The 19,615-nt window shown below is 46.9% G+C and overlaps 1 protein-coding gene and 1 long non-coding RNA gene across 13 annotated transcripts in view; both read right to left on the reverse strand.

The window, feature by feature from the left end:
- ANKRD44 (ankyrin repeat domain 44) overlaps positions 1–7,900 on the reverse strand; it is a 146,099-nt gene extending 138,199 nt beyond the window's left edge. For all 12 annotated transcript variants that reach the window (XR_015699338.1, XM_087734776.1, XM_087734770.1 and 9 more), the window contains exon 1: positions 7,771–7,900. Coding sequence is in view for 11 of the 12 variants with exons in the window: in XM_087734776.1 (XP_087590902.1) it covers positions 7,771–7,797 (27 nt within the window). In the remaining variant the exon portion in view is untranslated. The remainder of the gene's footprint in view (positions 1–7,770) is intronic.
- Positions 7,901–9,300: 1,400 nt separating this feature from the next.
- On the reverse strand, positions 9,301–16,191 carry LOC148052306 (uncharacterized). The gene is made up of 4 exons (XR_015699080.1): positions 16,141–16,191; positions 15,684–15,741; positions 14,765–15,339; positions 9,301–9,923 (listed from the first exon to the last, which is right to left on the reverse strand). It is a non-coding gene; the product is annotated as an uncharacterized LOC148052306 (long non-coding RNA).
- Between the last annotated feature and the right edge of the window lie 3,424 nt (positions 16,192–19,615).

Raw genomic sequence — 19,615 nt, forward strand, 5'->3', positions numbered from 1 at the left:
CATACTTCTGGAAAAAAAAAGATAATTTAAAAATGGAAACAGCTGAAAATGCAACTTTTTCATCTAATAAGCATTCAAACTAAATGGTTAAAATACAGAGGTATTCTGTCAGCAAGTTTAGCTCACCTGTATGTTCTGTAACATACACAGGCAGCAATATGTGAAGCAGGGCATTCAAGAAAAGCAGGAATAAAAACCAGAAGCGATAGTCAACATTATCAGAATATAGTTTGAAACATTTGCCTGATAGGCTTATACCTATGATATCTGGCTCCTGTAGCCATCTGATGACACTAGAACGTGTATTAGTACCATTGAAAGAAAAAAAAAATCTAGACAACAGCAATTAAAAAGATGCCTAAAAACATAATATGCTGAAGCATTAATTATTTTGTACAAATATCGCCCAAGCCTGCAGACAGCCTGAAACAATAGCTCCTAAAGAGTAAGCTGCTCATTTCTCAAGCAAAGAGTCAGAGATCTGCTGATCCGGGGGACAGTTTCGGAAGAGGAGAAGGTGCTTGGCCCGGCTCCTCCGGGTGAACACCGGGCCAGCACGGGGAAACCCTTCCCGTCAGCACCACATCCCAGAGCCTCTGCCTCTCTGGCAACAAACAAGCAGGATCAGCTACACCCAGACCTCTAGAAACAACCCTTAAAAGTTTTCTTTGCTGGCCTTCAGGGATTTGCCCCCGAGACGGGCGTGTGACCGACAGCACTGCCACAGTGCCGTTGATGGAGCAGCACTGGCTCAAAACCATGCCCAGGAGAGCTGCAGCACGAGCAGCCGCCGCGTTCAGCGACCACCTAGCTCCAGCTTGGGCACTTTTATTCCCGTGTCACAGAAATCATCTGCCCACCCTCGAGCAAGGATCCAGATAAAAATACCACCCTGCCCGAACCAAGCCGTTACACAAGCGCCCAAGCTGGGAGGAACATTTATTTCTCTACTAAACGTAGCCATGACAACCACATCTTCATCTAAGAGATGAGCAGGAAGAGGTCATGAGGCACTTGTCATGCAGGGATAAAATACCACACCTCAAGTGCACACAGGAGAGTAAGTTTTGCTGGATGCCATCTGCAAGAAAACCAACATCCTAACATGACAGGCACACACCCCCTCAAAACAGCCCAGGCATCTAGGTGCAACCATTGCAAAACCCTTACAGTATTACCAAACAGCAAACTTCTGGAGGATTTCTCTGCTAAATAAATATCTATGGTGGACTTGAGCACGCTACACCGCTCCAGAAATTCTCCTGATTAAAGTGCTTGTTTACCTTGAAACAGGCTACAGAACTATCAGAAAGTGATACTTATTGCAGAAGCCATGACCAAAAAAAGCAAGCAGCTTCCTTTTCAAGCCTGTATCTTGCTCACTTCGGTGACTCAAAGCTTTCCCCCCCGCCCCTTCCTCTGAACAGGACCGTCCCTGGAGGCATTTAGAAGATGTGTGGGGACATGGTTCAGTGGCGGCCTTGGCAGCGTTAGGTTTACGATTGGACTCAATGATCTTAAAGGTCTTTTCCAACGTAAATGATTCTATGATTCTATGATACTGTGTGTCAGAGCTCAGGTGCCATCTATACCAGACAGCAGCGACCATCATTCCTACAGGTCTGAACAAGGGCAGGAATGCTGGTACATCCCCCTTTTTTCCCCAAAGTTTTCATTTTATTTTAAAATGCACAGAGCCATGTCTCGCAGTATGTACGGCATGCCTAGGAACATCACAGTTCTAGAAAGCCAATGGCTGCCGTGGTGGAGTTATTTTGGTCCAACTACATTTTCATTTCACAAGAAATATGAGAGAAACACTATTGTGGGTAAATTCCTCCTTCTTCCTTCCCCACAGTTACCTTTGTTTTGTGGCTACCTGAGTATTTTGTACTAAAACGGATTATCTCTTCCTTGCTGTGAGCCCTTTCAAAAACACTTGGCAGCCTGCAAATTAATATACACCTTAGCATTACGTACCAACAATATGAGGAGGGGAGGAATCATGGGACCTCGTGCCATTCAAAATTAACCCGCAGGCTGGCTGTGGCCATGGGGCACAGGTTCATTACTCCTATTTTATACAGCAGATTCAGGGGCATCTTCTCAGATGCTTTTACTTGTCAGAGAGAAAGGATACACAGAAAGACAGTCTTGTCAATTGAATGATTCTGAAATAAGTTAAAGACACACCATCATTTGGAAACGTAATTGGTTTTGTTAGGAGATTATTTGTTACTGTTGTATTCGTTTTGGTTTTAAGTGTATTCAGACACAAGTCCAGCCTTTGCCCAGACGATTTTTATGATCTTTAACATCTGTTTAGAATTATTGAAACATCTGTTTAATGCTGTTTCTCTGTGACCATAATAAAAAGGATCCTGATGGTCAGTGGAGAACTGTCAAACACAGGAAAACATTTGGGAAAGGGAGGAAGAAAAATGGTCCTTTCAGTTCTAGTCACACTGCATTACTCTCAGCAATCAAGGACAACAGGGAAAATACCAGGAGACAGGATGAGGTTTTGCAGTTAATAGCAGCCTAAGTGCACACGCTAACCATTTATCTGGGCTTCATTACCCTTATGCATGCATATGCGTGCTTGTAAGGGTAGCCTAAAAATAATTGTTGTTTTGTACATACAGGGCTTGAGCCGGTGACACTGAAGTCAGGGTAAATTTTGACCCCCCAGGTACACTGGCTCAAGGCTAGACAGAGCCCCTGTCTGTCTCAGATTTATAGCAAGCTTCCCACCAAATTTGGCGGTGCAGGCATAAAAACACTAAGCACTACATCTCTTAAAAGTAGCTACGCAGGCTTCATCTCTAGGTAACTTCCCATTTTATTTTCATTTATAGAAAACATTCTCAGTGTCTTTCAAAGACAGAATGATACATTTCCCCTGTAAACATGCATAACTATAATCAACAAGTAGGCAGGGGAGAGCTTGCATCAGCCTCTGACAGACATTAACAAGCAGGACATCCCCACGCAGGAGCTGCCCCGACCGTCGCTGCCCCAGACGCGGCACGATGGCCGCATTCGTGCCGAGGTGTGCGAAGGCAACTCAGTCTGCGCAGGCAGAGAGCTGGCATCCCAAATCAAACACAGCCACACACAGAGTGACTTCGTTGGCTTTGAACAGGACGAAGAGGACAGAGTTAGCTACAGAGACAACCTGTGGGCACTGCTGGCAGGCCTGCAAGGAGGGCCTCAGCTGGCAAGGCAAGCCTGGAAATGAGATGGAGACACTACAGAAACTTAGATTCTTCCAAAATAATTTTCCAAAAGCTAACTTACAGAAGTTTACCTAGAGAAATATTTTAAGCTATTTTACCCTCTCAACAGAGTGCTGACAGGAGCAATTGTCTGTGTTTGCTGCCCAGAACCATCAATGGAAACCCTGAAGGTTTCCCACACTCACCCACACTCAGCAGGACTTTGACTAACAGTCTTTCTCTTGAGAAGTCTGCAAGTGGCAAACAAATAGTTCTCAAGAAACCAAGCAAGTATGAAGAATAAGCTGTGCAAAGAACTGCCGGCAGCGGGCAGGGAGAGCACCCTGCATCTGCTGGTTACTCAGAGGACAGGAGAGAGGTGGGTCCCGGCAACGACTAACGCTCAAAAAGCAGCCACAAAAGTCAAAAAACAATCAATACTTTCACCCTTAAGAGAGCTTTGGCAATGGGGAAAGGAGACTCAGGAGAATGAGGGAAGGGTAACTCAAAATAGAGGGAGGGATGAAGAGGTGCAGCAAGCAGGTTTCCTCAAACAGCACCCGAGGGGCACAGCAAGGGGTTTCATGCCCCAAAACACCTGCAGAGCCAGGCTCGAGCTGCGGCCGCTCAACTCACACCTGAAAGCCTCTGGCCACCCACTTGTTGAAGCACTTGTCTTCTGCTCCTTCTGAACTCTAGCTTAAATGCAAAGGCTTTTCTCACATATAACTGCACCCTCACATAATATAAAATACTAACACTTATCAAAACGGAAAAGGCACAACCAATAAACTGGATGGGGAACAACACAGCAATAACTCCTGGAATTGAAAAAAAATTTTTTTTTCAGTCCTTAAAGCAATTTGCATGCTTGCTGTAATCAACATTCACTGAAGAGATGGTGAAAAAAAGGAACGGATTAAAGTTTTAAGATTTAGAGTAAGCTTTGCAATATTTGTATATGACAACTGAAATATTTAGAACATCAGAACGTCTACAACTGCACAGATGCACCACTACAGACAAAGATTACAATCCTAGGCATTTAAGTTTTATGAATTATCTTAGGTTGTTTTCAGCTTAACATTTAGTCATTCAAAAATCGCTAGCGGGGGGTTACTGAGGAAAGCAAGGCCTGGGAGAAATTCATGCAGAAACGAATGATGGTAGAATACACTTCCTGTGGTTAAATGATTTAAGGGTTTCTCAAGGCCCGACGGATGAGCTAGCAATTACCATCACTGGAAGCAAATTAACCTACACTAATGCTAAACTCTTAAACTAAGCTCTCCTGCCTAAGGAGTGAATGCAGCCAAAAGTACCGATAATCTCTTTGAAGGATTAAGCGTAGCACTACCTTAGCACCTTTCAGCTATATCTAAACAGAAGCAACAATGAAAGCCTGCCTGTCTTCAAAGCCTGTATGAGAAATGGAGTGATTAATTTCTCATCTGTCTCAACGCTCCGTGTGTTAGATGCGATTGGTAAGAGATTGGTTAGATTAGATGTGGTTGGTAAGAGAAGCCAAGAATGGAAGCGAGGAGGAAAGAGGTTACTCAGAGAAACACATGTTTAAACTCTCTTGGTGGGGGTTCTCTAGTCTTCATAGAATCATAGAATGGTTTGGGTTGGAAGGGACCTTAAAGATCATGCCCATGCCAGGGGCAGAGACACCTTCCACTAGACCAGGTGGCCTTGAACATTTCCAGGGAGGGGGCATCCACAACTTTTCTGGGCAACCTGTTCCAGTGCCTCCCCACCCTCAGAGTGAAGAACTTCTTCCTTATTTCTAATCTAAATCTAGCCTCTTTCCGTTTCGAGCCATTACCCTGTCTTCTCCTACACAAAGCTCTCCTCACTGGTCAAGAAAGTCATGGATCCAGAGGAAAGCACGTGCTACAGAAATCACAATGACAGGCAGAAGAGAGAGCTCTCGGTTTCAGAGTCAACCTCCCTCAAGCATCACAACTAAGACCTGAACCAGACTTCACACTCAGTGCACAAAAAGCAGCCCATGCTCACAGCAGCTCAAGTCCTGACCATTGCAGGTACGCGTGGTACGCAGTGTCCTACGGACTGTAATTCTCATTGCAGGAGACTGCAAGCACGTGGACTGCTGTGGCCTCTGGTGTTTAAGCAAAAGGAAACGGTTTCCTGAATCGCTGCAAGTTATCACTGCCACAATTGCCTCGATCCTCAAGAGCAGGAAGAAATGCAGAAGGAGCCTGCTCCTGCAGCCTCAGTGAGTCTGAGCAGGGGCAGGAGTTGTTACAGGAATGTAAATCCTCCCAGACACATCATTCTTCATCCCAGCTTCACCTCTGTTGTGCCTGGGTCTGTCTATAAACATCTGGGACTGCTGCTACTGTGCCTCTTTTAGTTAGAGATGGGCCAGCGTTGGGAAGGCGCTCTTCAAACCTGATGTAGATGAAAAGTACAGCTTGGCCTGCGGCTGCAGGCTGCGCAGCCCCAGTGCTTTGGTTACAGCTGCTCGGGCTGCATGTTGGAAAGGCTCCGCCAGCAACGGCTCTGAATACACAGAAACAGGCACACGTAAACTTCTGCGCTCGCTTTAAGAGGAAGCACCACAGCCAGCTTTGAACGAATCCTCCCCCTCCCCCAGTTTCTCAGAAGTGAAAGAAAAAGATCTAGTGAAGATACTGAAGAAAATCAAAAGAGATCTGGTAGGATGAGTACAGGTAGACCAACATATCCCTTTGTAAATGACAGGGGAGACATACCAACAAAGAAATACTATCAGCCTGTCACACTGCGTCCCAGGCCACAGCCTGACCAGGAACCACCACGAGCATCCACCAGTATTTTGAGCGTTCCCAAAGCAGGCGCACTGCAGGGGCACAATGGCAGCTCCAAGGAGCCTCGGCCCTCAGCTTTGAGGGTTCTCAGAAGAGAAGGGAGAACGCTAAGACAACAGCCTGTCATTGTTTTTTATAGCAATACAGCCTTCTTCAAGACGTGATCCACTTGACTTAAATCTGTTTTGACTTCTGCTGCTGCTGAAGCAAAATCCCTGCTGCCAAGTTTCAGCAAAGGTTTAAAAACTCTAAAGGCAGTAAACTCAAGGGCTTCATTAAACATGTGAAAAGCACTGAAATGGTACAATTTTGGCCCCCTGTAACGTATGTATTTTTAATATTAATGCTTGCTGTTTGGCTTTTTAATATGCAGATCCTACCTGAATCTCCTTATTTATGAGACTCAGTCTGTGCACCACAGGGTAGTGAAGCCTCATGGTGTGAAACATTTTCTTTGCCAGTCCTAAGCACCACATCTAAAGATGAGGATGTTTGAGGGACATGTCAGGAGACAGCCCATAAATACTGCCTTCTGCTACACACGAAAACACGTTATAGACTGCGCTTGGTCACACAGTGCAGCTTTTGCTTTAGAAGCAGCTTTATCCTTTTTTCCTTTGAAAACTCTTTCCAACGTACTATGTAGCGGCTTTGTACATGTGGAAGATTTTCTTAGAAAAGCATAGACAGACTGCAAGCGAAGCTTGTGATCTCTGAGTAAGGGGTATTTGGAGAGGGGCTGGCTGCAGACAGTCCTTCTGAACCCAACAGGAAGGTCTGAGGCTTACAGGACACCCACGCTGCAGATCACAGGCAGACCACGTTAAATTAAAAATAGCAGATTAAAGCACGCAAAGTGTGTAACAGTTGGTAGAGTGTGCGGATAAATTAGGGTGTGGGAGCCATAATATCAATTTACTAAATATTTTTAAATGCTTTTAACTACCAGAGATAAGAAATACTTTAATACTGATTACAGCTGTCTGCCCATTGCTAAATTTAACACGATCTAAGGGTCTGATAGCATGGTTTTCCTAGTAGCCTGCGAACAACGGCGACAGCTAAACCGAACAGGCACTTCCTAAATAAAAAGGCGACAGGAAAAAATCATTTACGCGTGTGCCACGGCGATGAAACGAGGCAGAAACCCCAAGGAAGGATAAGCAGAGCCGAGGGGCCTTTCGAAACGAGCCAACATCCACTTCCATCCCGGCCCGCCGACGGGAGACGTCAGGATTTCACCGAAGACGGCGGGGCGACGGCGGCCGGCTGGGCTGCGCGGCGCGGCGGGGGACGGGCGAGCGCCGGCGGCGGGCACCGGGCTGCCGCCGCCGCGACGCCCGGGGAGCTGCGCCCTGCCCGGCCCCGCGCCCCCGGCCCCGGCCCCGGCCCGCCCGCGCTCGCCGCCTGCGCGGGCAGAGACAATGTCCGCCGGGAGGCGAAGCGAAGCGCGTCTCCGGCGGCTCAGCGGGCGGGGGCAGCGGGGAGCCGGCACCACACGGCGAGCGGCGGCGGCGTCCCCGGGGAACGGGGCACCGCGCTGCTCCCGGCGCGGCCACGGGCACGGCCGCCTCCGCTGCGGGCCCCGCCGAGCCCCCGGCTGAGCTGAAGGGCCTCCCCCGGCGGCTCGGCCGGCTCGCACAACGCCGAGCCGGGCCGGGCGCGCTGCCGCGGCAGGCTGAGGCTGAGGGAGAGCCCGCCGCCCCGCTCCCGCCCGCCCGCCCCGCGGCGCCCACCTGGTCGGCGAGCTTGAGCACTGCCATCCTCCGCCGCTCCTCCCGCGCACATGCAGCTCCTGCGACGGGCGGCGAGCGCGCCCCGCGACCGGCGCTGCTGCGGCGGCGGCGGCGGCAGCGGCGGCTCCGCTCCGCGCCGGCGGGGCGGGGCGGGGGCGCGGAGGCCGCCTCGCCTCGCCCCGCCCGGCCCGGCCCAGGAAGCAGGGGTAGCCGGGCCGCCTCGCACGGGCCGCGCCGCCACCGCCGCCTGCCGCCGCCTTTGTTCCCGCCGGCGGCCGGCGCCTGCGGAGCGGAGCGGAGCGCGGGGCCGCCCCGGAGGCTCTGGGCGCCCCCGCCCCGCCGGGCAGCGCGAGGGGCGGCAGCGGCCGGCAGCAGGGGCGGCGCCGCTGGACCGGGCCTGCCCCGCTGCCCGGACCCGCCCCGCGCCCCGGGGGCGGCCCCGAGCGGCGGCCCGGCCCGGGCGGGAGCCGGGGGGCACCTGCTGCCCGCCGCGGGCGGGACGCGGAGGGCCCGGCTGCTGCCGGCCTGGAGCCGGAACCGAGCGCCCCCGGCCCCCTCAGGGCGAGGGCGGCGCCCCCGTCGCGGCGGCTGCCTGAGGGGAGGCCGCGGTACCCCCGACCCCGCCTGAGGGTGGGCTGCCGGGCGGGGATGCCGATGCCCCGGTTCGCCTCCAGGCTTGTGGCGTGCGCTTGGCTTCACTCGCCGGAGGACCGGGGGCTTCGGGGCCGCTTTGGTTCCCACCAGGCAGAGGGAAAGCAGGGAACGTGCTATTCCAGAGCCATGGAAAAGGGGAAGCCCGGGCCTTCACCTTTCCCTTTTTTCCATGTGTGCATGCACATGGAGAGGAACGAAGTGTTTGTCAAACCCCATCAAACAGGCACAACTGTTACAGGGAAGGTCAGACCAGACATTGAGTCTTTTGGGGGTTTTTCTACCTCTTTTTGGATTATACAGTTTCAACAGCTGCCTTGCAAGAATCTAGTAACGCCTGACAAGTCCGAGGCTTTTCATACTCAATCTATTATTTCACTTTTTGAGGACTCGCATATGAGATAAACTGTACTTCTTTTTAAACAAGCAAGCAAACAAGCCACGCAGTCCCTGCCCCGTGCTGCAGAGGAAAACGAGCATCACCCTCCGTGTTCCTGTTGAGCGGACCTGGGAGAAGCTTCAGTTCCACCCTCAGATCTGGCTGTCACCAGGGCAAGACTGCACAGCCCAGCACATAAGGGGGGCGGGGGGAGAAGAAAAAGCATGAAGGGGTAAATTCTTTCTTGCTCCTCAGAGTTGACGAGCTGAATCCCTGGAGCACATCCTTTGATTAAAATCATTGGCACAATGCACAGCAACAGGAGTTATAAATACGCTGAAGGTAATGAGGGTAATTACATTTTTCCAAGGACATGTAACTGAAGAGCGAAGGGTTGAAGATTCCCTCTTCCCCTCCCCTGTGTTGCACAAAGAGGCCAGGTATTTCCCCACAAGTTAGATTCTGCAGTAACAAGCTCCCGTACCCCGCGGCACGTCCGATATGATTGTGATTTATGACTTTTCAACCCCTGATTACAGAACAGGGTGACTTTAAGTAGTTAAAAAAAAAAAAAAGGAAGTGTCTTTTATGGAAAAAAACCAATCCAAGAAGGAAACAGATGTTGGTTTCAGGCTTCTGAGGCATCATTATAAATGGGGATTAAAAATAACATGCAAGTTACAACACATTTTGATTCCATCTATTTTAAAGGGGTCTTAAAGGAAAAACAGTGTTAATATAAACCAGTCTTTTAAAGAAAAAAAAAAAAAAGCAGCAAGAGAGAATCCAGTACCTGTTAAGAATGTATGAACTCAGGCAGTTTTGGTTGGTTGGTTGGGTTTTTTTAATATCTTCGCCCCTTATGGTCTTCATCATGCCAGAACACCTAGCAGCATTACGCTTGCATCGGCAGATTTGCTGTGTGTCAAACCACGCGCTAAGAAGGGCAGTTGGCTGCGCTGCGCTGCTGTGCGCCATGGACCAGAGCCTTTCTGCGTCCCACTGATTCAATCCAGAAATTCTGCTTTGACAGTCTGCTCCCAGGCTCTGTCGACACAAACGCTCACCACACAGAGGTCAGAAGTAAGCAGAAGTGAGCTTCCAGCTGAGAGCGAGCAAAAAACTGAAGAGGGAAAACGGAGGGAACTTTCAGCATTATAAGGAAAGGTCTGTTTTGTTATTTTCCACTGTAAAACGCCTATTTGCAAGGACTTAGCATTCACCATAGCATTTTCCCTGCAGTTAAACTTGGTGGATAGATAAGGGAAAAGATTTTTCAGATTTGCTCTGTGCTCCCCTCACTTTCTAATCTAAGAAACTGGTACAAACCCTTGTACCTTCTTTGGGACCCCCACCAATCTCCTGTCGGGGAGCTAAGCTGATGGTATGCCATCTGAATGGAAATCTGCTGATGCAGTAAGAGCCCAGTTCCTTGGGAGTAAATAATTGGGCTAGATGCGAGCTAGTGTTAAAATATTTTTCTGAAGTCTCTTGTTCCCAACAAGCAGAGTCTCGTGCCAGCTCCTCTTTCCCAGGCCCCACAGGATGGTGTCCAGCAGGACCGACCATCCATGCTGCCGCTCATTGGGAAGGTCCCGCTGGGGCATGCAGGACAACTGAACGTGTTTGCATCCTGTATTGACAGGGCAGCACTCCGTTTAGAGAAGTCCTTACAATTACATTTACACTATTCATTTAAAGTGGCATTTGCCTGAACTGCCAAGATTAGTCACAGCGCTACAATCACTACCATCTCAGTAAAGGAGTCCACGATTTCTGTAGAAGTACAATGTCCTCTCCTGTTCACAAAATAGCACAAACAACGGCATTACAGGCTTCTGACATACCATGCAGAATCAACTCTCTGAGCTATTTTACTCAACTTCTTAGCCCTGGCTGGTAAATAACAGTAATTTCATAGCACATTTTCATGTGAAACGATGCAGTATGCTCTGCTGTTTTTGGGGAAGAAGAGGCACAAAGACATTAGCATCCAGAGCTAATTTTTCAAGTAACGGTCATACCTGCAACTCTCAAACCTGTAGCATTATGTTGACTTTCCATACTTAGACATGAACAAGTATCATCAAAACAGGTGTGCAACAGCCTTCACGAGAATACGCTTGAGCTTGCCAGATCTTGTCATCTTGGATTAAAGCTGTATTTGGAAGGGAAAAAGCCCTAGGGCTACACTGGGCCTCTGACAGGGAAGCGGAAAGAAACCCTCTAAGGACAGCAGGTGCATTTGTTCCTTCCTGATCTGTGCCCGATCCTGAGGATTCTGCGCACCCCATTGAACTCTTCTATGAAACACAAACACCCCTCCCATCGCATATTTTAAAAAGCAAAATAGGACTATGAAGCCTCGAACTTGAGCACTTAAGCAATTTCTGGCCACAGCAAGGAAGAACAGAACTGCCCCAAATATTTTGCAGTTGCCCATACTGAGCTTTCTTGGTCTTCTGGCCACAACACAGTAGGGCTCTGTAGGATACTGGCCCACTATAACAGGCTTCTGCCTTTATTTTTTTTTCCTTTTGCTTTTTGTCCCCAGCAAAACGAAAGTTCCTTCAGTTCCATCTGAACCTGGATGAACACCATTTGCTATTAGCAGTCGTAGGTGCATGAGCCAGTTCCTCGTTCAGATTTTGTGTCAGGAAAGCACCTAGCATTCTTACACCCACTTGGGCTCAGCAAAACTCTCAGGCATGCTCAGACTTAAGCATGTGACTTCAACAGAACTTGAGCATCATCATAAACGATCTGCCCTTTGTTAAGATCTCACATGCCACTTTCACATGGTATAATATGGCAAGTCTTGGTTCGGGCCCTGACTTAGGACTTGAGAGACTGACTATCAATTCTCTCTCGTGCCACAATGGTCCTGCGTGGTCCTGTGTGAGCAAGCCGCTCTCGTGGTGCTTGGCTTCCTGCTTGTACAAGGAAATTCTCCCACCTTGTGAGGTGCGGCTCTCCGATACGGCTGAGGAAGGATCTCGGGTAAAGACCACCGGCTGCTGCTCTGCCATCACAGACTCAGTGTTAGTCTTCCCATGCAACATAAGGAAAACAATATCTGGGAGCTGCACCAGAGGAAAGGAAAGCAACCTCATTGAAATAAGTCCATTTGCACTGTACTTAAATGCTACAGAGAACCAGGAGGTGGGTGGGAAGTGGGTGAACAGACCAAGCGCGGGAGCAAGGTCAGGAGCTCTCCCTGCACCACTGTTCCTCCTGCAGCAACACAAACGTGCCTGCAAATTATCTTCTGGATCCCCACAAGCGCTCCTACATCTCAGACAGACAGATCTCTGTGCTAGTCTGACGTTTCCACAGCCTAACAGGATGTGGTCACTTTAAGGCAGCCAAAAGTCTGCCCCACCACCCTCCTCCCTGCTCCCGCTCTGCCTGCACAGCTGAGCAGCAGAGGCAGGGAGAGGGCTCAGCTCTGTTTTGCTCTCCAAAGTCAGGTCTGCTGCTGTATTTAAGCAGGATGATCGCTCACAGATGGAGGGTGCAATTGCTCCTAGATGCGTGGTTGGCTCCTGCCTCGTGAAGAAAGTTAAAGTAAATACAGTCAGCATATTCCTTAGCAGTGTTCATTTGCCACTGCTGAGCATGGATTAAAGACAGGACTAACAGCAGAAGATACGTTTGTTATCTCTAACCATTTCTGATGACTTCAGATACCTAGCAGACCTCTGGTCTCTACCTGTCATCTATCCTCTAACCACAGCACATAAACATCCTACTCTGCTTTCTTCCCCCCTTACAGACTCGGTAGGAGTCAGATTAGAGCGACGTATAAGCATTATTATGAGACTGCAGTGGTGGAAACAAGCAAAAACACAGAGAGCTGTGTGAATTTGAAATAGAAGGGCAAGCAGGCCACAGCAGGAGGCTGGGCAAGCGAAACACCTGAGAGTAACTAATTACCGCTGTCACCATCTCCCTCTCCTGCACCGCTACAGCACACAGGGTGATCGGGGGGGTGGAAGGGGGGCAGTCACCTCAGCAGATGCTTCAAGCTGCCTGTCATTGACCTCTTGAAGTCTTCTCCCTTCTCTTTTAGTATGATTTATTTTATTATTTTTCCCAAGGGAGATTCTTTCTATCTCATTAAGTTATTTTTCCTCCTAGATCTACTTGTTTAATATTTACACAGGAGGGGGAGGGAAATCAAACAAAATGAATCAATCCACTGATAAGGGCAGAGAGGGGAGAAAAGCAGACCTTAGCAGCACCTCTTCTTGTCCAGACACCGGCCTCCTCTCATTTCAAATACTTTCTGATTATACTTCTGCAGCCATGTAGTTAATGCGCAGAGAGGCTTAGGCATATGATACAACTGGAAACTGTGAATCTGAAATCATAATTCTTGCAGCCTTCTGCTGTGTTAACCAAAAAGGAATACACACTCCCCCATATGCTAAGGTGTTCTTAGAGTCGGTCTTAGCTAGCACCTCTCTGGCAGATGTCCATGTAGCTAGTACCAGGTATCGAAAACAGGGGAGGAATTAAGGCAGATGACAACTAGACAGGCTAAGCTGGGGCAACTCCTTTCTCATCACACCAGTCCAGAAACACACCTCTGCAAAAAAGGATTTCACTGACAGTGGTAGCATTTGGCTCACCCCAGTTCTTAAAGTGATGCGTCAGTGGCCTGTACAAATACATATCTATCTTTATCATCTCTGACAAGAAATTGCAGCAAAATTTTCAGCAACTTGCCACATAGCACAGTGCTTCATCTAGAAACCAGATAAGTCAGCAGAAAGACACGTTGATTTCCACAGACTTTGGACAAGGTTTCACATGATACAGTGAGGTCAGGACAAGGCGGAAGAAAAAGCGTATGCTTTTTGCTGCCTTGTATCACATAAAGAGGGCCAAGAGAGATCTGGGTTATTTTCCTGTTTGTTTCGGGTTTTTAATCTTACTTCCTGTCCTTCTTTCCTGGAAAATACCAAGTTATCTGATTCTGCTTGAAGTTTTCCAACAGACAAAAAAAACAAACAAACAGAAAAACCCCCAACCCACACCAACAACAACAAAAAAAACCCCACATTGGACACTTCACCACACTACAGAGCTGCTGGCCTGGCTGCGGAGTCTGGTGTCTTTACCAAAACAGACACTCTAAACCAACTGGTGCTAAGGTACTGGAGTTACAAAAGAAAGAAATGAAGGGAAAAAAAAAAGGATGAGCAAAAACAAGTTAGCGACAGGGAAGTTGAGTATTTAAATTTTCTGTTCTCAGCCCTATTCCATTTATGGGTATATGCAATATCTTAAATCTCCTGTGTCATTAATCTTCTAAGGGAAACATGGAGAGAAAATAAAAGACATGAGAAAAGTACTTTTAGGGCTTCCTTGTGCATAGTGTAGGTATGCATGAGGTCAAAGTATTCAAATCTTAACCCTCCCTCCCCGCCTCAACTCAGGACAACAGTCTTTGGACTTTAAAAGCAGAATCTTCCAGTACTCATGGTCTGAAGTGATTCACCAGCTTTGAAGTATTATTTTTTAATCTAAATCCTCATTTTCCACTGACTTACATTTTGAAGCATGCTTGACCTTTAAAGAAGTCAGCAAATGGTCTCCAGGGGGTAGGATTCCTGTTACGCTGAAACATCTGTGTACCCCTCTGACTGCAACATCAGGTAATTGTACAAGTTGTATTTATCTAATGAGTCACACCATTAGAAAGATATCACTGACGGTTCAAATGGACACTACACCAACCTCTCTTTATACATTCACTTCACCTAAATAACCTACAGCAATTAGTTATTTGTAATCCCTAGCTTTGAAGTCTCTTTTCTATTTTCATCCTTAAGATCAAATTCATTGAACTGTTGCACCAACATAAAATACCAAATTTTAATCTCAGTTGCATCAGGACATCATTATTATTTTAATAGAAGATGACTTCATGTCCTTGGTCTTTTCGCTTCTCAGTACCTGCATAATCTTCACGTCTGTCTGGTACGAGGTACAGCCAATGGGACACCGATGGATGCACGCCAGCAATGTTGAAATCTATCAGCTGAAACGGAATAATTTTGGAAAGAAACAACCAGGTCGGTTGTCCAAGGTCGCAGTCTTGGAAGTGAGGAGCATTGCACAAGCTAAATTAGGTAGCAATCCATATCAATCCATTCTCAGTGTGCAGAGAGGAAGAAAGGGCCTATGCCTGAGCCTCTGCCAGGACCTAATGAGTCCAGCATCAGCTCTAAGACCCAGGTAAGATTAGGAACTGTTCTGCTGGCAAATCCCTTCTCCAAACTGAACTATATTTTTCACAGCGCCCAAAAGCCAGCAAGAGATTTCATTTTTCAAGTCATACAAAGAAAGAAATCCCATCCCTGAAGTTGCATTTAATTAGAAGGGGTGTGGAAGCACACAGCGACGAACATGAAGTTGCCACCAGGGAGGGAGCAGCACTGTGGTAGTTTTCTCTCTGATGTTAGCGTTTAGCTCATAATCCAAAGGGAGGTTTTTTCCCTTCCATCAGAGAAGTTATGTGGCCAAGAGCTCTGTGGGGAGAACGATGTGACAGGGGGTGTCAGTAACATTATTTTTGGAGGAATGCTGGAAGTCTGGATTAAGTTCAGATCTGCTGGATGAAAGCTAATGGAAACAAATCAGCCTAACAGACTGTAGTCCATGTTGCTTTATGGTTAAATATAAAACATGCTATACAGTACTATATATTCCTTTACAAAAAGGGAACACTAGACTAGAACTTTGCAGAATTAAGGTCTGTGGTGTAAACCAATTAAAATATCTGAATACGCTAAAATATAGATGAGAATTTATGATTTGTTTTCAGGACAAAGCTGAAGGAAGAAAGGGTACATATATTATGGTACTGGCTTACCTCAAGCTAGCTGGATCATCACAGGCCATGCTAAATGTGATAGACATCCAAATTCTTCCTAGAAGGTAAATCAGAAACAGCCATTATATACCCTTTTGCTGTAGCAATACCTGGAAACAGCAGAGAGCCAATATTCACGGTCACAGGCCACAGCCTAGAAGCTTGTCTGCAAGCGGAAGGGAGTGATTAGGCTTAGCTCCACGTGTCTACAAAAGGCAGAAAGCCAGAGGAATAGCCAGCACAGCTCTGAAAATAACCAGAAACACCAGCCTCTTCGGGGCACAGAATCAATGGGAGGGGCAGACTTGGAAAGAGTTTGTTCTGCATTCAGAAACAAAACTATCTACACTCCTGCAAATTTAAAACAAGATCATGTGTGACGGCTGATTCACAGGAGTTTCTTGTTCTTCTAACAAAAAATAACTCCGCCAACCCCAAATTTCATCCTGCCACTCACGCAATAAAAGACAACAGTTTTGCTTCTAACATTTCTAGTGCCTGGTCCAACTGCAGTTTGCATCCCAATACTTGACCAAATGTACTAGCTGCTACACAGGCTGAAGAGGACAAAGTTCCTCCCCTGAAGAGAGCAAACCTTTGGAATATGAGGAATGAAGGAAATCCAGCAGCACAGTTATCTTGGTTTAGTTTTACTAAATTTTACTTTACATGTTTCATAACTGCCATAGAGACTTGCGTTTACTGACAGCATTCATTCTGAAGTGGGTGGCGGTGGTTCTTCAGATTATATATTTTGAGATGTTTTATTCCTCATTCTTTCTACTTCCTTGCTGAAAACTGGGATTTGACTTTTTACAATGGTTTATACTGTAAGCCTCAGGGAGGAAAAATCCATTTTTCTTTCTGTGCTTTGGTTAAAGAAGGAAATAAGTAACATGAGCCATGAAAGGACTTTGATCCAGAACTAGGGAATGTAAATGCTTTACAGATGCCAAATAAGGATGTTTCCACAGAAAAAGAAAACAAAGCATTCTCTACCCCAACCCCTTTTCATTTCCAAACAAGGTAATGGAAGGAGAATTTTGTCAGATTTTGATGGAAGCTTCATTTCTCCAAGAGGTTGTTCTGTTTTTAATAATTACATACATTCATCAGAATAAACAACTGATTGTTTTGACAGGGGCTTATTGTGTTCCTGGGAGGAGAAAAATTTTCTTTAGATCAGGAGTGTCTCTTAAAGCTCTATAGTGACTGGAGAGAAACAGGGTAGAGAGGCAGGAATCCGTCCTTAACTGCAATGAAGTTAGTGCCGTTATAATGACCTGCCTGATGGCCTGCACAACGCATCCTAGGAGAGTCCACAGGACGTACTGACACTGATGAAGCCCATGCAGAAAGTGCCATGAACAGGAAGATCCTGTGGTTGATCGGTTTTATTTGTACTGGATTTTTGGATAGCACAGGACCTTGCTCTGACTTACAAACACAGCATCAACATCAGTTCATCTTGCACGTTTACCAAAACCCAGCCTCTGCAGGTAAGAACTGCTGAGAGTCTTAAATAAAACAAACGAAAAAGATCCAACAGACTAAAACATGAAGTGCTTCCAACTGAACCCTACTTTCCCTCTAAGAAATGAGGAGCCTGCCCTCTATTTATGCGAGTTGGAACAAGGTATCTGCGAGGAAAGTCATGACTCCAAGATTGAGTAACTGTTGCAGTCTATTCAAATCCCTTTTAAATGGACTTGTCTTTCACTGTAGAAGACTTTTAGAGCTCATACAACATGAGTATCTGCTGTATTTTTCTAAAAAATAACGTGAAGTACCCTTTACATATGCAGGACACAAAGTTCTTTTGGCATTGTATATTCTTAAACATGTGTTTTGCACAATATTTTGACTCAGCAAAGGATGGAATAAATAATGCTCAGCACATGTGCCTGGTCCTAAGATACAAATCTACGGATTCAGCCCATACAGATGGGCCCTGCTCTTGCATGATGCCTCAAGGACATTTTTAAGATTCCGCGTGAGTGCAGGTGTCTTCCCTGATCCTCTTGCAAGATCAGAAGATGGGGTCAATGGCCGTGCTCCAGATAATGTCACTATTAACATCTCCAGACAATCACAGATACAGCTACAAGAATAAAGCGGGTCAGAAATGAGCTTCTATAAGCTTATGGTACAGCTGCCTTACTCCCTTCTAATTCCCTAAATCCCAGAGCACAGTGAGAATGAAAAAACACCTGGTGGCAGAAACACAGCACCGCGAAGCAGCCAGTGTTCAGGTAGGGGAGATGAATGCTGGCGTTCAGAAATGCCAAACCTACGTCTTTGCGGAACGGCAAGGTGAGAGCTCATTCCTTTATCTCTCAAAGCAAAACTGCGTGAATGTATCAGGATATAACTTTTTGGATTGTTTACTTCACAAGAAAAACAAATTTGTGCTGGTATACTAGTACTAATGATTTAATAATGCATTAACATCTTAACGCCGCTACCCAGCCCCAGCAGAAGTAACTAGTACTTACAATAAATAACATGTTACAAATCACACCCCTATCACGCAGCACTTCCTGGCAGGTTTTGCAGTTCCTTTAGCACAGGAAACAACACGTTTCAGCACAGCATTTCAGCGATTCCATGACTTTCTGTGTTGACGATGCAGGAAACTAATTTTCCAAACAGTATGTTATGGATTCAAACCCACTTACGTGGAAGCGGGGAGGAGGACACGATCAGAGAGGCAGGAAAAGCTACGCCTGTATTACTAGAATGCTCCCCACTAAACAGCAACGTCTCGAACGAGTATGCCAAGTAGCGCAGACTGGTTTTAATCACGATGGTCTGCAATTCAGCGTGAGACTCCTTACTAAGTCCTCCATGTCACACTGGTGATTTGCTAGCGGCTTAAGATAGCTGACAGCAGGCTGTACTCTTCCTTTCCAGCATCAGGACAGATGGCCCGAGTTCACTCCAGCAACTCGGTTTAGCTGATATGAAAAAGGAAACACTAAGAAGCATTCTTATCACAGCAATGAGACACAGCCAAGTCCTGGAAAGGGAAGGGAACCTGCCTCCTGAAGGGTGGAAAGCATTGCTCTGCAATAGCAAATAGCACCCGCTGGGCTCTCGGATGTCTTCCTGTGGGCAGACTGCTGCGGAGAGTCCACACTCTAAACGTGCCTTGCAATAATTTACCCCAGATGCAAGTAAACATTTAAATTTTCAACAGCTACTAAATTGCAATATTTCTTAGACTGCTCGAATATGAGGGAGAATAGAACAGATTGATCCACTTCAATGTCACTGGAAGAAGGAAGAGGAGAGGATTGCAAGCATCGCTGGCACAGCCCTCCCTTGCTGCACACAGCCCAGGTGCTCGAGCCCAGGCAGCTGGGTGGCCTCAAGCCACTCTCACAGGATTTAGAGTGGATTTACCGGCTCAGTCGTGGCTTGCAGACCTACGCCTCCTGGTCGCCTCAGAGGTCAGACCCTGGCATTCATTCCTGCAGGCCCTAAAACTAGCACTAAGCTTATTGTTTCCCTGGTATAAATGCCTTCTTCCCACAGATACATCCCTGTAGAAACTGAGGTTAAAAGTGTTAACTTTCAGGGATATACGGTAGTTAAAATGAAATGGAGAACTTCACAAAGTAACTACGATGTACACACAGATAAAGTGCAAGAGAACAGCAGATAAAATTAATAATTTGCATGCCAAATAGATTTTCTTCCTCTTCTCTATCTGGGACCAACGCTTTAGCCAGTGCCTCTTCTATTCTGACAACACCACTTGGAAGAAGGTAACAACTGTCCTCTAATTTATTGCAAGACCCCTTTGACTTCCCTCAGACTGGTTTCCATGAACCGATACTAAGTGTCACAATTTCTGTTTTCCAGAAAAGTTTAGCAATGAAGTCACTGAGCAAGTCCTTTGGCAAAGTAGGAAGATCCAGTGTCAGAGG

The sequence above is a fragment of the Nipponia nippon genome, unplaced genomic scaffold (genome assembly GCF_047370975.1).
Source record: "Nipponia nippon isolate SJK-2023a ecotype South Korea unplaced genomic scaffold, ASM4737097v1 scaffold_5, whole genome shotgun sequence".
NCBI lineage: Eukaryota > Metazoa > Chordata > Aves > Pelecaniformes > Threskiornithidae > Nipponia > Nipponia nippon.